Source organism: Capronia epimyces (genome assembly GCF_000585565.1).
Source record: "Capronia epimyces CBS 606.96 chromosome Unknown aczIQ-supercont1.5, whole genome shotgun sequence".
In the NCBI taxonomy this organism is placed as follows: Eukaryota; Fungi; Ascomycota; class Eurotiomycetes; order Chaetothyriales; family Herpotrichiellaceae; genus Capronia; species Capronia epimyces.
The window spans coordinates 1,352,648-1,369,608 of NW_006912908.1; the positions used below are offsets into that span (position 1 = coordinate 1,352,648).

Here is a 16,961-nt window from a genome sequence, read left to right on the forward strand (position 1 = left end):
AAAGTCGTGATGGGAGGCATTGGCGGTGGTAGGACTTGTTGATCCCGGGCATGGTGGTGGATCTCAACTTTGTCTCGCCCAAAGTCGCCTCAACTGCTCATCGCACATCTCGATAACTGCTAGGAGGATAGCTTGCTGCAGGCGGGTATGATCCGTACGCGGAGTCCCTGGGCGCCGTAGGAGGAGGTTGGAATCCTGTACTGATTGACCCAGGGGCATTGTATGATGCTGCGGACGGCCCACGGTCTCGGTAGTAGTCCTCATCTGCAGATGCGGCGGACACTGGGTAAGGCGGAGGTGCTCCGCGTGCACTTGGCGGTCCATCAAAAGCCGAAACGGACCCTAGGCGCGGCCTGCCGTCTCGATCTCGCTCTCGATCTCGCGGATCATACGCGGCCATCCTTGCCGCGTCATATCGGTCGTTTGCGAGCCGCTCGCGGTGGGCCTCGTACTCTCTGTATCGTCTGGCGTCATCATAAGGGTCACCGCCGGTGTAAGGATGATGTGACGAAGGTGTATAAGAGACGTCTGCTTCCGATTTCCGCAAGTAGGATGAACTGGACGGCGATCGGTTGCGTCCAGGGCGAGGCTGATCTTTGAGATAAGCACTATTCGAGCGATGACGTCCAGCTTCAGGGACATCCATCGGTGGAGCAGGTGGCCTCTGATGGATGGCAATAGGTGTGAGGGGAGGCTTTGAGCCATCATTGACCCTGCTGGAGGCCTGGACAGAGCCTGAGCGCCCTGGCTTGAATTCGTGTTGGGGAGGAGGCGGTGGTGGCTTGAACTCGGCCGATCTGTCGGCTATGTCATAAGTTTTGCCAGCGCCTGGAGCGGCGTTGTAAGGCTTCCTTTCCCGTTCGATTGGTGGAGGAGCGCGGCGATCTACCGAACCTCCATTGGTGACGGCGTCGGCACCGTCAGATGACGCTTCCGTTTGTCCTTGCCCCTGTCGCTCAAGCCCGGGTTGCGACAGCGCCGGGCTTGTTCGTGCCGCGTTGTTTATAGGAGCTGGCTCCTCTGGTAGTGGCGGCGACCGCATAGCTGCCTTCTGAGACGGATCTTCCGGTAGCTGACTCGATTGTGAAGCTCGAAGGGTGGATTCTGCTGTGCTGCTCTGATGCACTGGGAAGCTGACATTGCAGTGGCTCGACATGGCCTTTTGTAGTTTGGTGGTTATCTCAGTGTCGGCATGGACAGGGAAAAGTCTTCTCGAGAGCTCTTTAGGAAAGCGTTCCCTCCTGTTATCAGGGTTGCTAATTGGCATGTCCAGTGCCGTCTTGGCCAATCTCTCGAACTCTTGATCAGGATGCGCCTTGAGAAGCAATGTCGCCCAAGTCTCAAACCCTTGAGGTGTCAAGCCAGGAATGTCGGGTCTTTCGGTCAGTTTGTCTTGCACCAGATGATGTTGCGCTTCAAATTCCCTAAACATTCGAGAGATTGAAGACGTTCGGTCATCAAATATGATCTTCCAGGGGTAAAGTTCATTGGTCAGCTTCGTCTCTTCGTAGTATCTCTGCAATTTTGTGGGAGTTATGACGAGACTATTCTTTGGCTCATAATCCTCAATCAAATGAGTAGCGACACCACGAAGAAACTGCCCAAGCCTCTCAGTAGCTTGGCCCTGCTCGTCAAACAGCGTGCCCCAGACACGCTCCAGAGTTGTTACTTCTCCTCCGGTAGATATTCTTCTGGGGCCTTTAGGTCTGCTTGGGCGTTCTTGGTTGGCATCGCTATCGGAGGGATGGCTTCCCTGACTCAACGGTGACACCGCCCTTTTCTCAGTGGGAGGTGAAGTGGCTCGAAAGGATGACTGGTTGGAGGGTGGAGCAAATTGCGGCGACGATTGAGCCATACCAGAATCTTCCGAGGTCCGATAGGGAGAAGGGGGAGTATAAACTGTGGATCTCTCCGGGGGAGGAGATCCTGCGGCCGAGGAAGCGGCATCCATGTGTGAGCCAGATGTCTGAGATTGGTGAAGAGGCAAAGGTAAGTCGGCGGCTTTAAGGTGTTGTAGGACGTTCGCGGTGATTTGCGCAGTAATCTGCTGAAGCAATTCTGGTGAGACGGCTGCAGTAGAAGTTGCATCGCTGTTGTTGAATGCTGAAGTGACGGCGTCATTTATAGGTTGGTGGGCTTGTTGATATCTCGAGGCGTTGTAATCAGCTGGATCGTGTGCAGTGCTTGAAGAATCCCACGGTCTCTGGCTGTAGCCCTCGTTATGCATGACACTGCTTGAGTCTGGATGAGGTCGGCTTGACTCTCCATTCTTGCTGAAACTGGTAGTACTGGGGTGAGGTGGGCCAATGTCGCTGTAGGAAGCCATTGCAAGGTACCACAGTCCCGCCACAGAAGGGTTGTCCTCAAATCATCCGGCTCACTTTCTCAGAAGGTCTGTAGCATGTATGGTTTGGAATAGGTTGCCGACGCAGTCAAAACCTGTATGCAAGTTCGGAACCCTTTGCGGGGATAGGGTCGAGAAACAATGTATGGATCGACCAGCCTTTTGGCGAAGCTGGTGTCTTGCTTCAACAAATCTGGAGCAGCCCAATTCAAGATGGACGACGAAAGCTGAGAGGATGGTAAGGTAGCACGTATAAGGACGTCAGCTGTGTGACGAGCTCAAGGTCGGACGGATCGATAGAGGTTGGATCTTGGGCAAAGAGGCGGGCGGTTTGTTCGTCTTGTCTGAGGGATTCGGAGGCGGAGGACTTCGTGCAGGACTGCGACGCAGAGAACTTCTGGAAAGTTGGAACCACAAGAACTAGAAGGGCGTTCATGCAAGCCCTCGTAGAAGGATGATAGATGCAGAGGTATCGGACGGGAGCCGCCAGCACGATGCAGGATAACTGTTGATACCAGCCTTACCGGTCTGAGAGAGCGTGGCGCGGCACTGCAATGAGGGCGAGGAGGTAGGTGAGTTGCATTGCATCATCGGGACCCTGGGCTCCTTGATCGTTTAGGCTTGCGTGTAACCGGTGACTACTAATAGGTAGACAACCAAGTAATTGGCACCTTCTTCGATCGTCTAATTACCTACTACAAGGGCGCAGTCCATACTGTACAGCCACACTGTCGCGCTGCCGGGTGTTTAGGGCAATCCTAATCTTGGTCCGACTGACACCACGTTTTTGCGATCAGACGTCCCTTTCCGTTCCACTTTCCGGAGTTCGTCTCGCCTCGATGCAGTGCCAGTGCCAATCTACAGCATAGTCTGATTACATCTGGTCGATTCGAGCAGAATCGGAATGCTTGGGTAGACACAGAGCACAAGGAAAGAGATTGACAGATCATAGAAGCCACCTACAATGACTGTGTTCAGGGCGACGTCATTGCATTGCACAAATTGAACCCTGCTGACACGAAGGTCCAGCAGCTATCGATGGTCTACGATGGCCTCCTTCAACCCTGGCATGCTTTGCACTCCACCATCTCCTTTCCCACCCTCGCACCCGACAACCACGAGACCAACCTAGAGGCTTCCAACTTCAGGTCCACGCCGAGCCACGGGAGACTGCTGTGTTACCTGCCTGCAGCTTTACGAGTAAAGCTCACGCCGGCTCTCCAGCCATTGGAGATCAATCATTCCACAAATGCTTGGACACCCTGCGCACCATGCGGAATATTCTGCATGACCGAACGTCGAATATTAAATAGGACAACCTCTGGGTATTTGGAACTAGCAGTATTCCTTCTCCTCTGCGACGGCTTTGGTGGCCACCTAGACAGACAACTTCAATGCTTCGGACGAAACTTGCAACCTCCACACTAGGCTCCTTGACGCCTTATTCTTGCCAGGTTCCGCATGCTGTTCTGTCGCAACTGTATTCGTCAGCATGGATTCATAGACCGGTTACGGATTTTTTTTTAGCAAATAGCACCCGATAGTAGTCGTTCACCCTAGGACTCGGCATACTTCATGAACCATCAAGGTCGCTTCCAGACTGTGGTGACCCTAGATGTGCGGGAAATCATACACTGCTGATACGCTAACTCGCTGCTCACTCACCAACGCCGCTCGTAAGTGGGAATGGCGTGGTTGAAGATACGATGATACTGTGAAAGTGCAGACAAGAACAATTTTCTTGCATACCTAGATGCCGTAGTAGAAGGTCCAGCTAACCTAATGACCTTAGTGCTGGTGCCTACTAAATCATGTGGACAGCCCCTAGCTGTTGTGCAACCTTGTGGACTCTCAAGTCGAATTTTCAGTACATTCCCACGCCTGAGTAAGGCAGATGACAGCAAAGCACACCCAACCACGTCCCTTTTGCGGAGCTGTCATCTCAGAGCTCGAAGTCACTATCTTCGTCGGAATCCTCTCTCTTGCTGCTGGCTTGGGACTCTTGCTGCAGCATCTCTTCTCGATGAATCTGATTCAATACCCTGGCTTCCATGGGCGCTCTGTATGCACCTTGTCGAGCAAAACCGCCGCCCCGAGTGTTGCTGCTCGAGTAGGTGGAGCCTGCGCGAGAAACAGTACGTGTGGCTGCCGATGCCCCAAGGTCGCCGTTGCTGCTGGGAGAAGAGGACCGAGCGATTGCCGGGCTCCCACCCCAAGCCCCGTTACCATCGACAATGTGAACGTGGCCGCTGGCAGTAGCAGAGGATGTGTGAGACCTTGAGCCGCTAACGCTTGGAAGGGCAGAACCAATGCTTGACATTCCAGCAAAAGATTCCGCACGACGATTCATGTATTCTTCCCTGATAACTTCCTCCTCAACAGCATCCGCAAGGTTAGGGACACGGTCCAAGATCTCTTGTTGACAGCTGATGCATTTCTGAGTTTCGTTAGAGACGGCGTCTTGAGCCTGTGTTTATTATCATCCTTACCGCGTGGTCCGGATTTCTTCGCTGAGCTTTGGCGAAAAGATCAGTCGATTTGATGACTCCGCAGCCGGTGCATTTGATTTCAAGGACGTTTCCAGGGGTGCACTTGGTGCATGATGGACGAAGGGCTGGCGGACCACCACGCTGCTCTCGGTACACGGCCTCTTGATATTTCTGCATTTGTTTCTTCGAGAATCGTTGACGAAATGTGTTGACGTTGCAGACGCCACATTTGATCCTTTACTATCGGTGAGAGAGGTTCAAGCAGGAGATTGGGGTACCGCTTACATTGTGCCGACATCAACATTGTCATACCTGCCCTCCCAATTAGTTGGCGTGACTGTGGCTGATGCGAGAGAAGTCATGGTGGATAGTGCCCACGGTGAGCTCAAGCGATGGTGGGATCAAGAGAACAGAAAGAGGAGGAGATAAGACGAGGAGCTTACGATTCCTGCTTTCTTTGCCAGAAGGGCTTCTGTTGTTCATTGCGAGACATTGTTGACAGCAGCGAAGTGAATTGTGTCGATATTTAAAGGTCAAGTTTCGCCCAGTGATGGAGAGTGAAGTGAGTGGAAGGAAGGCACCCCGATGAACTTCAATTTCAATTTCACTTCAATGTGCGGTGAGTATATGCAGCCTTCCGAATGCTCAAGCTCCGCCTTTGTGAGGGCTTGCTCCCCAGCTACTCATAGGCCTAAAACAACGACCTCTACCAGAAATTGACAAACGACAGCTGGCAGGAAGGTCGGTCAACCCCTACGCAGAACGAATGTGGTTGTCGAAATCGATCTTGTCGCCAATGTAGAGCTCAAGGACCCTGAATACCGTGAGCATTGCTGACTCGTTCCCTGATCGTAGCTGTCCTCCTGTACCTACACGTGTATGTACACACCCACAATTAGCTGCCAGCAAACGGTTAGGTCCTCCTCACGTGAAGAAGATCCTGCTATTTACTAACAGATAATGTCCATGGAAAGAGGCAAGTTTGATTCTCAATTGATGCAAATCCCAAGTTCAATGAACAACCTACCTGGGTATCGAGTTGGTGCACCGATACTACAGTTGATACTGAGGTAGTACTGGTGGTACGTAGTAAATCTGTGCTGTGCCGCTTTAGGCTCCTTGGCAGCTGCGGCAGTGCTGCAGCATCATCATCAGCATCTCTCACACCCCTCCCCAGCGCAGTCACTCGGCCTGCTCCGACACTGTCAGAACAGCTGCATCTTGTTGTACACTGTTGCTACCACCTCCAGCAGTCCACGCGATGGGACAAGCCAAGAGATGACGCTCATTGCTCACTCTGTCGTCGCAAAAGATCTCAGTGCTGGATTTCTTGAAGTTTGCGATCACTGAAGGAAGAGGATGCACGTGAATAGCATACAATCAGGAATTTTAGCTGTTCCAATGCTGAAAAGCCGACAACACACAGCTGTTGATATTTGGAACACCGTCGGATAACGGAATATATGCAAGCGGAGTGGCGCCTTAAACCTGTTTTTGGCATTCTCATGAATCAACTTCGGTACTGTATAATTAACACTTGTTCTGTGAACCAAATCCAACTCATGAACTCAGTACCAGAGGCAGAGGAACCGCAGACGATCTCGGTTGTATTGTCAGGTTCGTCCCATTGCGTCGGCAAGAGAAGATATCATAGCCGGTGCCGACGGAGAGAAGCAGAAACCTCCCAACGCCTGTCCAAGACTCAGTCCAAACCTACTTACGACAAGGAGTCTCCGACCCCCTTGATAATTTAAACGGAACATGAAGAGAACATCGAAGGATAGTGCAGTATACACCGTGCTCCGTACTGCTGCCGGTTTCAGGTACTTGGAAGAATGGACCACTTGGTTGGCGAACCGCTGTCACGGAAGCTGAACGGGTTGCCTGGTGGTCACTGATGTGCACTGTGCACACCGCGTGCCCGAACTCCATCACTTGGTCGATGGGCTCGGGCGGAACAACCAGCTGTCTCCACAGCACATTCAGCCCAGTGTCAACCACAGGCTCTGAACCAATTGAGGATAGACTGGAGATTTGATCAGCACCGTTGGCCGGAACCCAACAGCGCCCCGGTCCATGTTCCTGGTTGCCGCAGGCCTTAGGAGCCCACGGTCAGAATGATCGAGAGTCGGAGTGGCGCCCTAAACCTGTCTTTGGCATCGCTCGCGCCTGGTGCCAGGAACAAGACGTCCTGGCAACTTCGGACCCAGGCACCTACACCTGGCCAACTCAGAGCCACCCAGGGATGCCCCCACTGTGCTACCATTTTCACACCAGCAACGTGGCGACGAAATTGCAGGCTCTGTCGTCGCACATGAGACCGCTGGCCACGCTGGTTGCCTCGTTGATACCGTAACGCGCAGAGTTGTTGACTCGATGAGCAATGATGTGTGGACAGGCGAGGGTCAACGCGACCAACGCGATCAAAGAAGTTGATCACACAGGTGCGAGTGATTTCTCTCTTGTGGCCATCCAGGGAACGAGGGTGGTTGCGGCAACGTCATTCGCTCTGGAACGTGACTAATTCACCTAATTTTCTCAGAAACCATCGGCAGCAGGCCCGTATCCCCGTGAAATGGGCTATTGATTGGGGTGTCTCAAAAATGCTTAACGCAGTCTCGAGCCCGCAACCGGGAGCGGTCTCAAGGGATAGCCAACCACCAGCAGTACCTTTGGGACTCCGTCACCGTCACGACTCGACAGCCCCATACCGTGACAGGATGCAATGACAGGACCAAAAGTCATTTACGGAAGAGGTACGGATACTACGTAGTAGGCTTTGGTGGCTTTAGGTACCTAATTCACTGTCACGTAAGCCGTGCTATGGCCACGTATCGTGACGAAATTGTAGTCCGGCCCTCTCATTTTTACCGAACAATCTAGCTGCAGAACACCGACTGAGTTCCGGATGCATCAGAGATTCTAGTTGCTGTCCCTACCACCACCACAAGGGTGACTAATGGCAGGGTATGAAGAATGCCGTCCTATATTGCAGTACTATTAGCTTCCAAAGAGTAACGCCTTTTCCTCTCGCTGCATGGGAGCAGTGCAGATAGGTCTGTAGGTATTGGGTAGGTATCTTGCTAGGTATCCAAGATCAGCGTTGGTACCTACGTATCCGTACTCCGTGCTCGGGTCCTGTTCATCGAGGCATATCCCACGCCTAAACATGTAGCCGGTACCGATAGCTGGTACCTAGCTACCTAGGTACCTACCTTAGTCACGTACCTTACCTCAGGTAAGTGTCATTTCCGGTACTGTACTCTGTACGCCGTACACGAAACCACGGAGAATAGAAAATCAAGTATGGATGGATATCGGCCAGCGAGCCACGCCAGCTAAGGTACCCGACGGTAGGTACGGATCCTGTGTCCTATAATAATAATTACGGATACGTAGGTAGTTACAGTAACATGGCTGGAATTTCCAACCTGGGGACCATCATGGTCGTCTTTGGGGGCTTGGACCTTGAACCTTAGGCTCCCTGGGCCCCTAAGCCCCTAAGCCGGTGGTGCCCCCCGTCGGTCCGGCACCCAGGCTCAAGGCTGAATTGGCTCAGTCTCTCCAGTGGCCCACACCAGTCCCATGCTGCTGACACCCAAACCAAGTTACGGAGTCTAGTACGGAGTATCCGTCCTCTGGTCTCATGCCCGGTCATCAACCTCGTTGAAATTCTTACTGCGTGTTTCGTCTTCTATTACGGAGTGCTCCTTTACCAAAAGTAAGTCTAGCGGGACAACCAGTGTTCGGCAGCGTGTTTCCCACCGTCCAGGAAATCAGGGTGGCCCCCCAGCCCTGGGTGGCACAGTCTGGCACCTGCACTTCGCAGTCGCTGGCCTCCTTAGCCCTTAAGCGTCCAGCTACCAAGCTCGCTCCGTTGGCACCTCCGGCCGCCCCTTGCCCTTCTGACACAAGACAAGACGCGCCTCCTGCTCGATCCTGGCCCACCAAATTGTCCGAGCACAATCGTCAACACGACCAAAGACATCTGTCACTCTTTCCTACGCTAGATACCTGGCTGACCACACGTCCTACGATCCTTAAGCCTCTATCCCTCCGTGTCAATCAAGAAAGGGGAGATCCTGTCTATCCACTTTCCCAACACCCCTTGCGGGTCAGCTCCCGTCAGTTCACCACCCCCAAGCTAGCTCTCTTGGGTCCTCGAGCCATTTCGATTTGGATCCTGGACCTCGAACATCGTTTCTGGTGCGCTCACCCTGAATTGTCATTTCCATCCTACTCACAATCTTCCACCATACAATCGCCCCAGAACACCCTCCAGCGACAGCAAACGAAGTGAACCGACAAACCACCCTGTCGACGCTCTATTACCGAAACTTCGGTACCTGTCAATCCCGAACCGCTCGAGAGAATGACGAGTTGAGGTCTCAAGGCACCCCTTTATATGGGCGCAAGGCGGCCCAGGTCGGAAAGAATTGGCCTATATACCGGTGAAATTGGACGAGAGGGGACGGAACAGCTACCTACGAGCAAGGCTACCCGCACGACGACACCATGGCCGTGACCGACTATGGCTCTAGGCCGGCTTCCTACTCTTTAACCGCCTTGGAGGACCGTTTTGAAGTGATCAGGGAGATTGGGGATGGCAGTTTCGGCAGCGTTGCTCTTGCCCGGGTACGAGCAAATGGCGCCAGCGTTGCTCGCCGGAATACCATGGTAAGTTGACGGGGAATGTGCACATGAACATCTATTGACCCTTCTAGGTGGCCATCAAGACGATGAAGAAGACATTCGACTCCCTCGGGCCCTGCCTGGAGTTACGCGAGGTCATCTTTTTACGGACTCTTCCAACACACGCCCATCTGGTTGGCGCCCTAGACATCTTCTTGGATCCGTTCAGCAAGAAACTTCACATCTGCATGGAGTATATGGATGGCAACCTTTACCAATTGATGAAGTCTCGGGACCACAAGTGCATGGATGCGAAAAGCGTAAAGAGCATCCTGTATCAGATCCTGTGCGGCCTCGATCATATTCACGCTCACCACTTCTTCCATCGAGATATCAAACCAGAGAACATACTTGTCTCCACTTCAGCGCCCCAAGACTCCAACTCGGGTTTCAGCAGGTATTCCTCTCTAGTGACGCCTCCCTCCACACCACCTACATATTCCATCAAAATCGCCGACTTTGGTTTGGCCCGCGAGACGCAGTCCAAGCTACCATACACCACCTACGTGTCTACCAGATGGTATCGAGCCCCTGAAGTGTTGCTCAGGGCTGGTGAGTACTCTGCTCCGGTGGACATCTGGGCTATCGGAGCGATGGCGGTCGAGATTGCTACGCTCAAGCCTTTGTTTCCGGGCGGAAATGAAGTCGATCAAGTTTGGCGTGTCTGCGAGATCATGGGCAGTCCGGGAAACTGGTATACCAAGTCCGGTACCCGAGTGGGCGGTGGCGAATGGAGAGAAGGAACAAAGTTGGCTCAAAAACTGGGCTTCTCCTTCCCAAAGGTAATTTGAACCAATACAGAATATGTTCTCGTGCTAACCGGTCACAGATGGCGCCTCATGCAATGGAGACGATCTTACAACCTCCCCAATGGCCCTTGGCTTTCAGCAATTTCGTGACTCGGTGTCTGATGTGGGATCCCAAGAACCGACCAACATCAAAACAAGCCATGGAGCACGAGTTTTTTGCGGATGCTGTTGACCCTCTCAGACCTAAATCATCTTCGCGGCTACTAGGCCGAAAACATTCTGATCTGAGTTTCAGATCAAAGGATACGGCCGAAACTCCAACCATCACATCAAAACCTTCCTGGTTCCGCCGATCGCTCATTGCACGTGAGAGTGCGCCCGCTGTACCACAACATAACCCAGATGCCAAAGTTGTATCAGAGCCGGAAAAGTTGGTCAGCAGACTGCGACCTCAGGCAAACAAGCGTGCGACGTGGACCAATGGAACCAATTCGAGTGGTGTGGCACCAATGCCGATACTGCCATCAATCCGACCCATTTCACCCTTACCCAATGCTATCACGGCCCAAGCGAGCTCTGCATTTACGGCACAGACAGAATCGCATTACAAACCGGTTGAAGAGAAATCCAAAAAGATTGGCCGGCAATTGTCAATCAACTCCAACAGCAATCACTACGCTGATATCCACCGTCAGGAAGCGGAACGGGCCTTGAACGCAAACAGTGGCCTCGTGTCCCCGCCAAGTGGTCACAAGGAAAGTTTCTTCTCACACCTTCGCAAACGAGCAAGACGTTTCTCCGGGAGACACGGGCTGGCATCTCCTAGCGGGGATGATGTCGAGGCAAATGCAGCAAACGTTCCATGGTCAAATCGGTCTTCGCTTATGGTTGACAACATCATTCCTGAGACTAATACAGATTTCTCAGAACTGGACGAAATTCTGCAGAATGTGAGGTATAGCCTGGATCGCAATGAGGCAGAACGCGCTCAGAGAAGATCTCCCGCAGGGCTGCCGTCCAATCAGGGCACTTTGAAAAGAACGCACTCTGTGCCGCGATCTCAGGGGAGTAGGTCCAGTGAGACCCTGAACCAAGCTCCCGCGCCTACCACTTTACGATCGCGACGTCCTCTACAACTCAACCAATATGAGACTCCTGAAGAGGCCGATGAATTGCTGGACGAAGCCCTCCGCTCGGCCAGTCGTGTGGCCAAACGTCTAGACCAGAACAAAGAGCAGCCATATCGAACTGCGCTTGCTCACAAAAATTACAACCGCGAGTCGTTACCACATGTAGCAAGCACTTCCGTTCTGCAGAGCGCTTACTTGACCCCCTCTCCATCCGCGAAGAGGAACGGGGTTCAGTTCAACTCCGGCAGTGTACACCAAACCCAACCATTGAACATCACCAAGACACGCCCCGAGCATGAGCACGCTCCGCCCCATTGGCCTACACCACCGTATGAGGAGAATGAATGGGCAGCTGCCGCCGCCAACAGCATTTTCGCCGCGGGATCATCGATTTATCGATAGCGGCTGCTTTGGACCAACCTCTTACACTCGTTCAGATCAACAAGTTTCAATTCTGAATATCTACCACAAAATAGTGTTCCTTGATATCCTGTACGAAAACAGAAAGCGTCTGCTGCCGAGGCAGGTTTTTACGAAATTTTGGCGTTCTCAAGGAGGATGTACGGCCAGCTGGCCAGAGTGGCTTCCTGCTTCAAAGAGACGGACTCTCACATCAATGACTCTCGAATTTTTTTGTTTTCTTCTCAGACCAGAGCACTCGGTGCTCCATCATGTTTGGTATCGCGTTGGGATGTTTGACTTGCTCGGGAAAAGATCCTCTTGTACGGGGTCAGTGTTTTGGGTTCGCCATTCATGTTGGCAGGGTCAGCTTGAACAGCGACAATTTTTCCATTTGTTAATCACCCTGGGGACAAGACTGTACAGCTAGAGATGAGATGTATGGACAGGATACTCCTTGGTTTATGGTGCAGACTTCTCTGTTACAGGAGATCATTGTTGGTTTCAATCGGTATAGATGGGTTTTGAAGCAGACGGACTCTATATGCAGGAACCAAAATGGTGCATATATACAACCATATCTCTAATTCAGATCCTGGTAGCATCCTGACACCTGCAATCCGTATTCTCTTTGACCATGCATGGCGACGAAGTGTCCCCAGACAAGGTACGGAGCAACCATACTCCGTACTCCGTACAGTGGGAGTGCTTCGGCCAAGTTCAGAGACACAGCCGCAGTACTAGTGCGGAGTATCTACTCTGCAGCCGTCGTCGGACTGGTAGGTGGTAGAACGGTACGAAAGTCTTTCTCCGACCACGAAGCCGCGTGCTGTGCTATGTGCATCTTTGAGCCTGGATACAGGATACATCGCATCTTCTGACGCTTTCTACTGGGGACACCGCTCACACAAAGTGACAACCGCGTCAGGACTCTGTTGTCCGTCGAGTGTATTGCACGATGGCATCCCGGACGACCACACTTTCAATATGCCACCGATGCTTGCAAACCGCATTGAGAAGAAGTGCTCGAACACCAACTCGAATTGCCCCGCGCGCGGCGTTTTCCTCGACGGGCTCGACCTCGGCCGCGACCCAAGGTGGCCATGGCAAACCTATCGTGCTTGAACAACCAGACAAATTCCGGCCGCCGTCGCACCCTGCGCGGCTGAATCGGCGGCCTCCGCGGGCGTACAACCAGGGCACGACGACGGAAGAGAAGCAGCAGCAGAAGACGAGATCATATCCGCACATGTTCCCCGACGAAGGGACGTTTATGCATTGGTTCCTGACGGACCGGAAGATCCATATTTGGATTACGATGGTAAGTTTCAACTCAGCAATCCTACGGGTGTTGGCGCAGGTAGCCCGCTCCGCTGTGAAATCCCGTTCTGGGCTTGGGGTTTTTCCTTCTTAGGATTACTGCTTGGGGTTGTTCTTATGAGGGTTACTGCTTGGGGGGAGAAAGTCTTCTTATCATACATCCGTGTGCTTGACGTTCTAACGGTTCTGATTCTTGCGGGCTGGCAGGGCACCCTCACGATCCTTGCCATCATCACCATGACCGAGACGTTCGTCAAGACATCCCCCTATGGGCATCTGTTGCCTCCGGTTTCGTCGCTCCTGTTCCATCCTATCACATACCTCCGCGAGTCGACGGCCGTGGTGCGCCTGCATATCGAGTACACGACCCAGCAGGCCAACGAGTCGCGACAGCAGAAGATCCTCGACGCCCAGAAACGCCGGCTGTACCGTCGCGCGCATGGCTTGGAAAACCTCGACGCCGAAGAGGAGCAGGGCATCGATGTCCGAGGTCTGGTGCCGTGGGACGACGGCTTGACCAATAAAGAGCGCGCGAGGGGCGGCCGCGATGTGGTCATCACTGGGAGAGATGTCGTCGATCTGGGCGGCAGCGTCGGCGAGGATGTCACGCAGTTTGCGAAGCACCTCAAAGAGCAGACAGAGGCCGAGGGAGCCGGAGCCGCCACCGCAGCCGACGGCGCTATTGTAAAGGATGCCCAACAACAGCCCCCGCAACAGCAGAGGAAGAGGAAGTTGTGGTTGGGGATTTGGTGATCTCGTTTGGACTCTTGGACTGTCAGTGTGAGGGTTTATCGCCATTCAAAAGGGAAATTGTCGGATTCTACTCTTTCTCCCTCCTGGCTAGGCATGGTCATGGGCTTACGATGCCGAGCGGTGTAGAAGCGTGGAGCCAGGTTAAAGCCCTGCAAAGAATACCCGAAGAACCGCCAGCAATCCAAAGATGTTGGTATTAATATACTTCGTCTTTTTGACCCTCACACCTAAGTGATTTGTAAGACGCTTGTTTGAGTACATTGACATGGAAATCATTGTCTGTTTAGATTGTAACCTTGGCTCTAGATGGATGCAAGTGGATTTTCCCGAGTTCATTCCTGCATTCCTGTATATACGTTGCGATCGCTCACTCTGGGAGCATACCACTGTCCCCTTTTGCCGTTCTGTGGAAACGGCGGCGACCAGTAGTCACGGTGGGGTGTTCCGAGATCGATGTCCTCGTAACCGCAAACCTGTGAGCCCTGAAACCATCTCGCCAGCTATCGACTATGGTCATGGAACAGAGCTCTTCTAACACATCTCCAAAAGCCCTGCCTTCAGGGTCTGCGTGTGGTCTCCAGTATACAGGCTGTCTTATCAGGGGCCAATCTGCCAGAACCCTGGTAAACGACTGATGAGGACCGCGCTGGCCGATATGGACCCTGCATGACAACCAAGTCTCCCGACCTGGCTCGTCACGATCGTTCGGTGCCCGAAGTGGTCGTCCAAGTCGGAGGGGAGTACAACGGGGACCCCCCCCGGCAGGATTCACACCCATCAAACCCTGGCGGTCATCGCTTTTGTCTAGTCGTCGCGGATCATGTGTCCCATGCGGCCAATCTTTGTCTCGAGGTATTTCTCGATCTCAGCGCCTCTGACGCCTTTCGCACCCGACGTCCGCCAGGCAAGTGGGATCATTGGGACTCGTTCTCGGACCCGCACCTCCTTATTTGGACCTTCGACTGCCCTAATTTTATCTGGATTGTTTGTTAGGAGTCTGATACCCCTTTCTGCTTCCGGCTTGTTTGCATCGCTATCACTGCCGAGGCCAAGATCCTGTAAGATGGCAGTCGCTAGACCATAGGTTCTGGCATCGGCAGGGTGTCGGAGGAGCAGATTGGCCTCTACTGTGTCATTCCCGAGATCCTGCAGATTATAGGCCTTAAGTTTGGATGCGAGGCCGATACCTCGTCCTTCCTGTCGGAGATAGACAATGACGCCCCCGGTAGAGTTCGGCAAGGACATGAGCCTAGCTGCTTCGTCGAGTTGCTCGCCACAATCACAACGAGCTGACCATGCGGTTTCGCCAGTGTAGCATTCTGAGTGTATCCGCACTAGCGGTGGCTTCCCGCCATAGTACAATTGGACATCTTCAGGTAGTGTTTCGAGTTCCGCAACGCTCTCCCGAGGCTGCTCAGGGTTCTGCTCATCCTGGGCAGTAGGAGGCGGCTGGACCGGTACCACTGCAGGAGTGTCGACTCCGACCTCCTCCGATACCGTGGTGACATTTTTCAAGGCGGAACCGCTTCTGGCCCGTCGGCTCCCCGGCCGCTTGTTCTGATCCGGATCGAATCTCGAACTCCTACGACCCGGCCGTAGTCTGCCAATATATGCGCCTCGAATCATGCGATCCATCTCGGTTTCTCCCGGCCGCTCAGCGTCGAGGCTTCGACTGCGAATACTGTTGCCGAAGACGATGGCCAGATGTTCCTTGTTGTCGGAGTTATTTTGGTATAAATGGAGAAACATCTCTGCCCCAGATGTGGTTGGTATCCGTGCACGTACTACGCATTCGACATTCGGTAGCTGCTCGAGGAGGTGAGGTTGTTTGGTGGCGGGGTCATCGAGAGAGGTGTCGACCGGAATGGATTTTGGTTCGGCATTGAGATGCCGCGAAGGAGTGGCCGCTCCTGGAGTTGCTGGAGGAGTAAAGGCAGGCGATATCAGGTTGCTCGGTACGCCGGGCGTGGCAGGGGACTCGTCATTGAGATCCGACCAATTGCCCAGATACGGCGCCGAAGATCGTGGAAGCGGAGAAATCAGAGGAGAGGCATGAGAGGGCAGCTCCTCGCTGGGGCGAGGCATGGTGAACAGTGGTTTCTGACAGGTCTATTGAAGGTAGATCGGATGTTCATAGGGACAGCATACTGATGACACAGTGCAACATACAGCAGCGACAACCGAACAGACAGCAAACATAGAATGGTAGAATGGCAGAACAAATAATCAGTAGAATGGTGGAGGTTGACTGCAAAGAGGGAGAGGGGACAAAATGCGGCCCTGGTAGCGGAGCGCTCCTGGTGTGGGCGTGGTGCTAGGAGGCTTAGAAGGCTCCTCCGGCTTCGATGATTATTGCTCTCTTATGGCAGCTGCTGACGCGATCGGTGCCTCGGCCACCACTCCGCTCTCCGCACTTGATTTCTTTCGTTGCAACTTGCAACTGCAGTGCTTGGTCATCCAACGTCTCTCTGCCGATACCCGTCAGCCTGAGCCATAGAGCCAGCCAGCCAGCCAGCCAGCCAGCCAGCCAGCAGATAGACAGATAGACAGATAGGACCACGCCGTCGTCGCTCCTTCGTCGAGAAATGCCGGCTCCGGCTGCGAGTCGAAGCCAACTCCTCTCCGCCGCCCAGGCCTTCTGCGACGCCTTCGCAGGCCAGAAGCCGCCCGAGGAGATCTTCAGTCACTTCTCTGCCTCGGATGACGTCCTCGCTCTGGAGCATGGCTTGCCACAGCTAGCACCCTTCCTAGGCCAGCCGTTTCGTGGTCAAAAGGGTCTACAGGAGTATTTTCAGCTCCTGTCCTCGAACCTCAAATATGAAAACATGCGGTTTGGCAATTTCGTGGTTGATACCGAGGTTTCCAAGGTGTCGGTTCGGGGCGAGGCCAAATTTACTTGGACGAGCACTGGCCAGCATTGGGACGAGGTCTTCACGTACGTGCTTGAGTTTGATGAGAACAGCAAAGTCAAAGTGTATGAGATATGGGCAGATTCTGGTGCCGCATACTTGGCCAGTAAAGGCCTGCTCGAACAATAGCAATATCAACCTGTCAATCACATCGTCGTTTCACCTGCAAGATATAT

General features: G+C 53.3%; 6 protein-coding genes across 6 annotated transcripts; 3 read left to right on the forward strand and 3 right to left on the reverse strand.

Moving 5' to 3' along the window:
- Positions 1 to 97: 97 nt before the first annotated feature.
- A1O3_06425 (uncharacterized protein) lies at positions 98 to 2,326 on the reverse strand (the record flags this gene model as incomplete). Its single annotated transcript, XM_007736545.1, has 1 exon — positions 98 to 2,326. The coding sequence occupies one exon, from the start codon at positions 2,324 to 2,326 to the stop codon at positions 98 to 100; it is 2,229 nt and encodes a 742-aa protein (XP_007734735.1).
- A 1,960-nt stretch (positions 2,327 to 4,286) lies between these two features.
- Positions 4,287 to 5,195, reverse strand: A1O3_06426 (uncharacterized protein; the record flags this gene model as incomplete). The annotated part of the gene is made up of 3 exons (XM_007736546.1): positions 4,287 to 4,781; positions 4,834 to 5,068; positions 5,119 to 5,195. 3 exons carry the CDS (start codon positions 5,193 to 5,195, stop codon positions 4,287 to 4,289), a joined length of 807 nt encoding a protein of 268 aa, XP_007734736.1.
- A 4,153-nt stretch (positions 5,196 to 9,348) lies between these two features.
- A1O3_06427 (CMGC/RCK/MAK protein kinase) lies at positions 9,349 to 11,806 on the forward strand (the record flags this gene model as incomplete). The annotated part of the gene is made up of 3 exons (XM_007736547.1): positions 9,349 to 9,510; positions 9,558 to 10,307; positions 10,355 to 11,806. The coding sequence occupies 3 exons, from the start codon at positions 9,349 to 9,351 to the stop codon at positions 11,804 to 11,806; spliced, it is 2,364 nt and encodes a 787-aa protein (XP_007734737.1).
- A 955-nt stretch (positions 11,807 to 12,761) lies between these two features.
- Positions 12,762 to 13,876, forward strand: A1O3_06428 (uncharacterized protein; the record flags this gene model as incomplete). The annotated part of the gene is made up of 2 exons (XM_007736548.1): positions 12,762 to 13,124; positions 13,331 to 13,876. 2 exons carry the CDS (start codon positions 12,762 to 12,764, stop codon positions 13,874 to 13,876), a joined length of 909 nt encoding a protein of 302 aa, XP_007734738.1.
- An 804-nt stretch (positions 13,877 to 14,680) lies between these two features.
- A1O3_06429 (GTP cyclohydrolase II) lies at positions 14,681 to 15,961 on the reverse strand (the record flags this gene model as incomplete). The annotated part of the gene is made up of 1 exon (XM_007736549.1): positions 14,681 to 15,961. One exon carries the CDS (start codon positions 15,959 to 15,961, stop codon positions 14,681 to 14,683), a length of 1,281 nt encoding a protein of 426 aa, XP_007734739.1.
- A 500-nt stretch (positions 15,962 to 16,461) lies between these two features.
- On the forward strand, positions 16,462 to 16,914 carry A1O3_06430 (uncharacterized protein; the record flags this gene model as incomplete). The annotated part of the gene is made up of 1 exon (XM_007736550.1): positions 16,462 to 16,914. One exon carries the CDS (start codon positions 16,462 to 16,464, stop codon positions 16,912 to 16,914), a length of 453 nt encoding a protein of 150 aa, XP_007734740.1.
- Between the last annotated feature and the right edge of the window lie 47 nt (positions 16,915 to 16,961).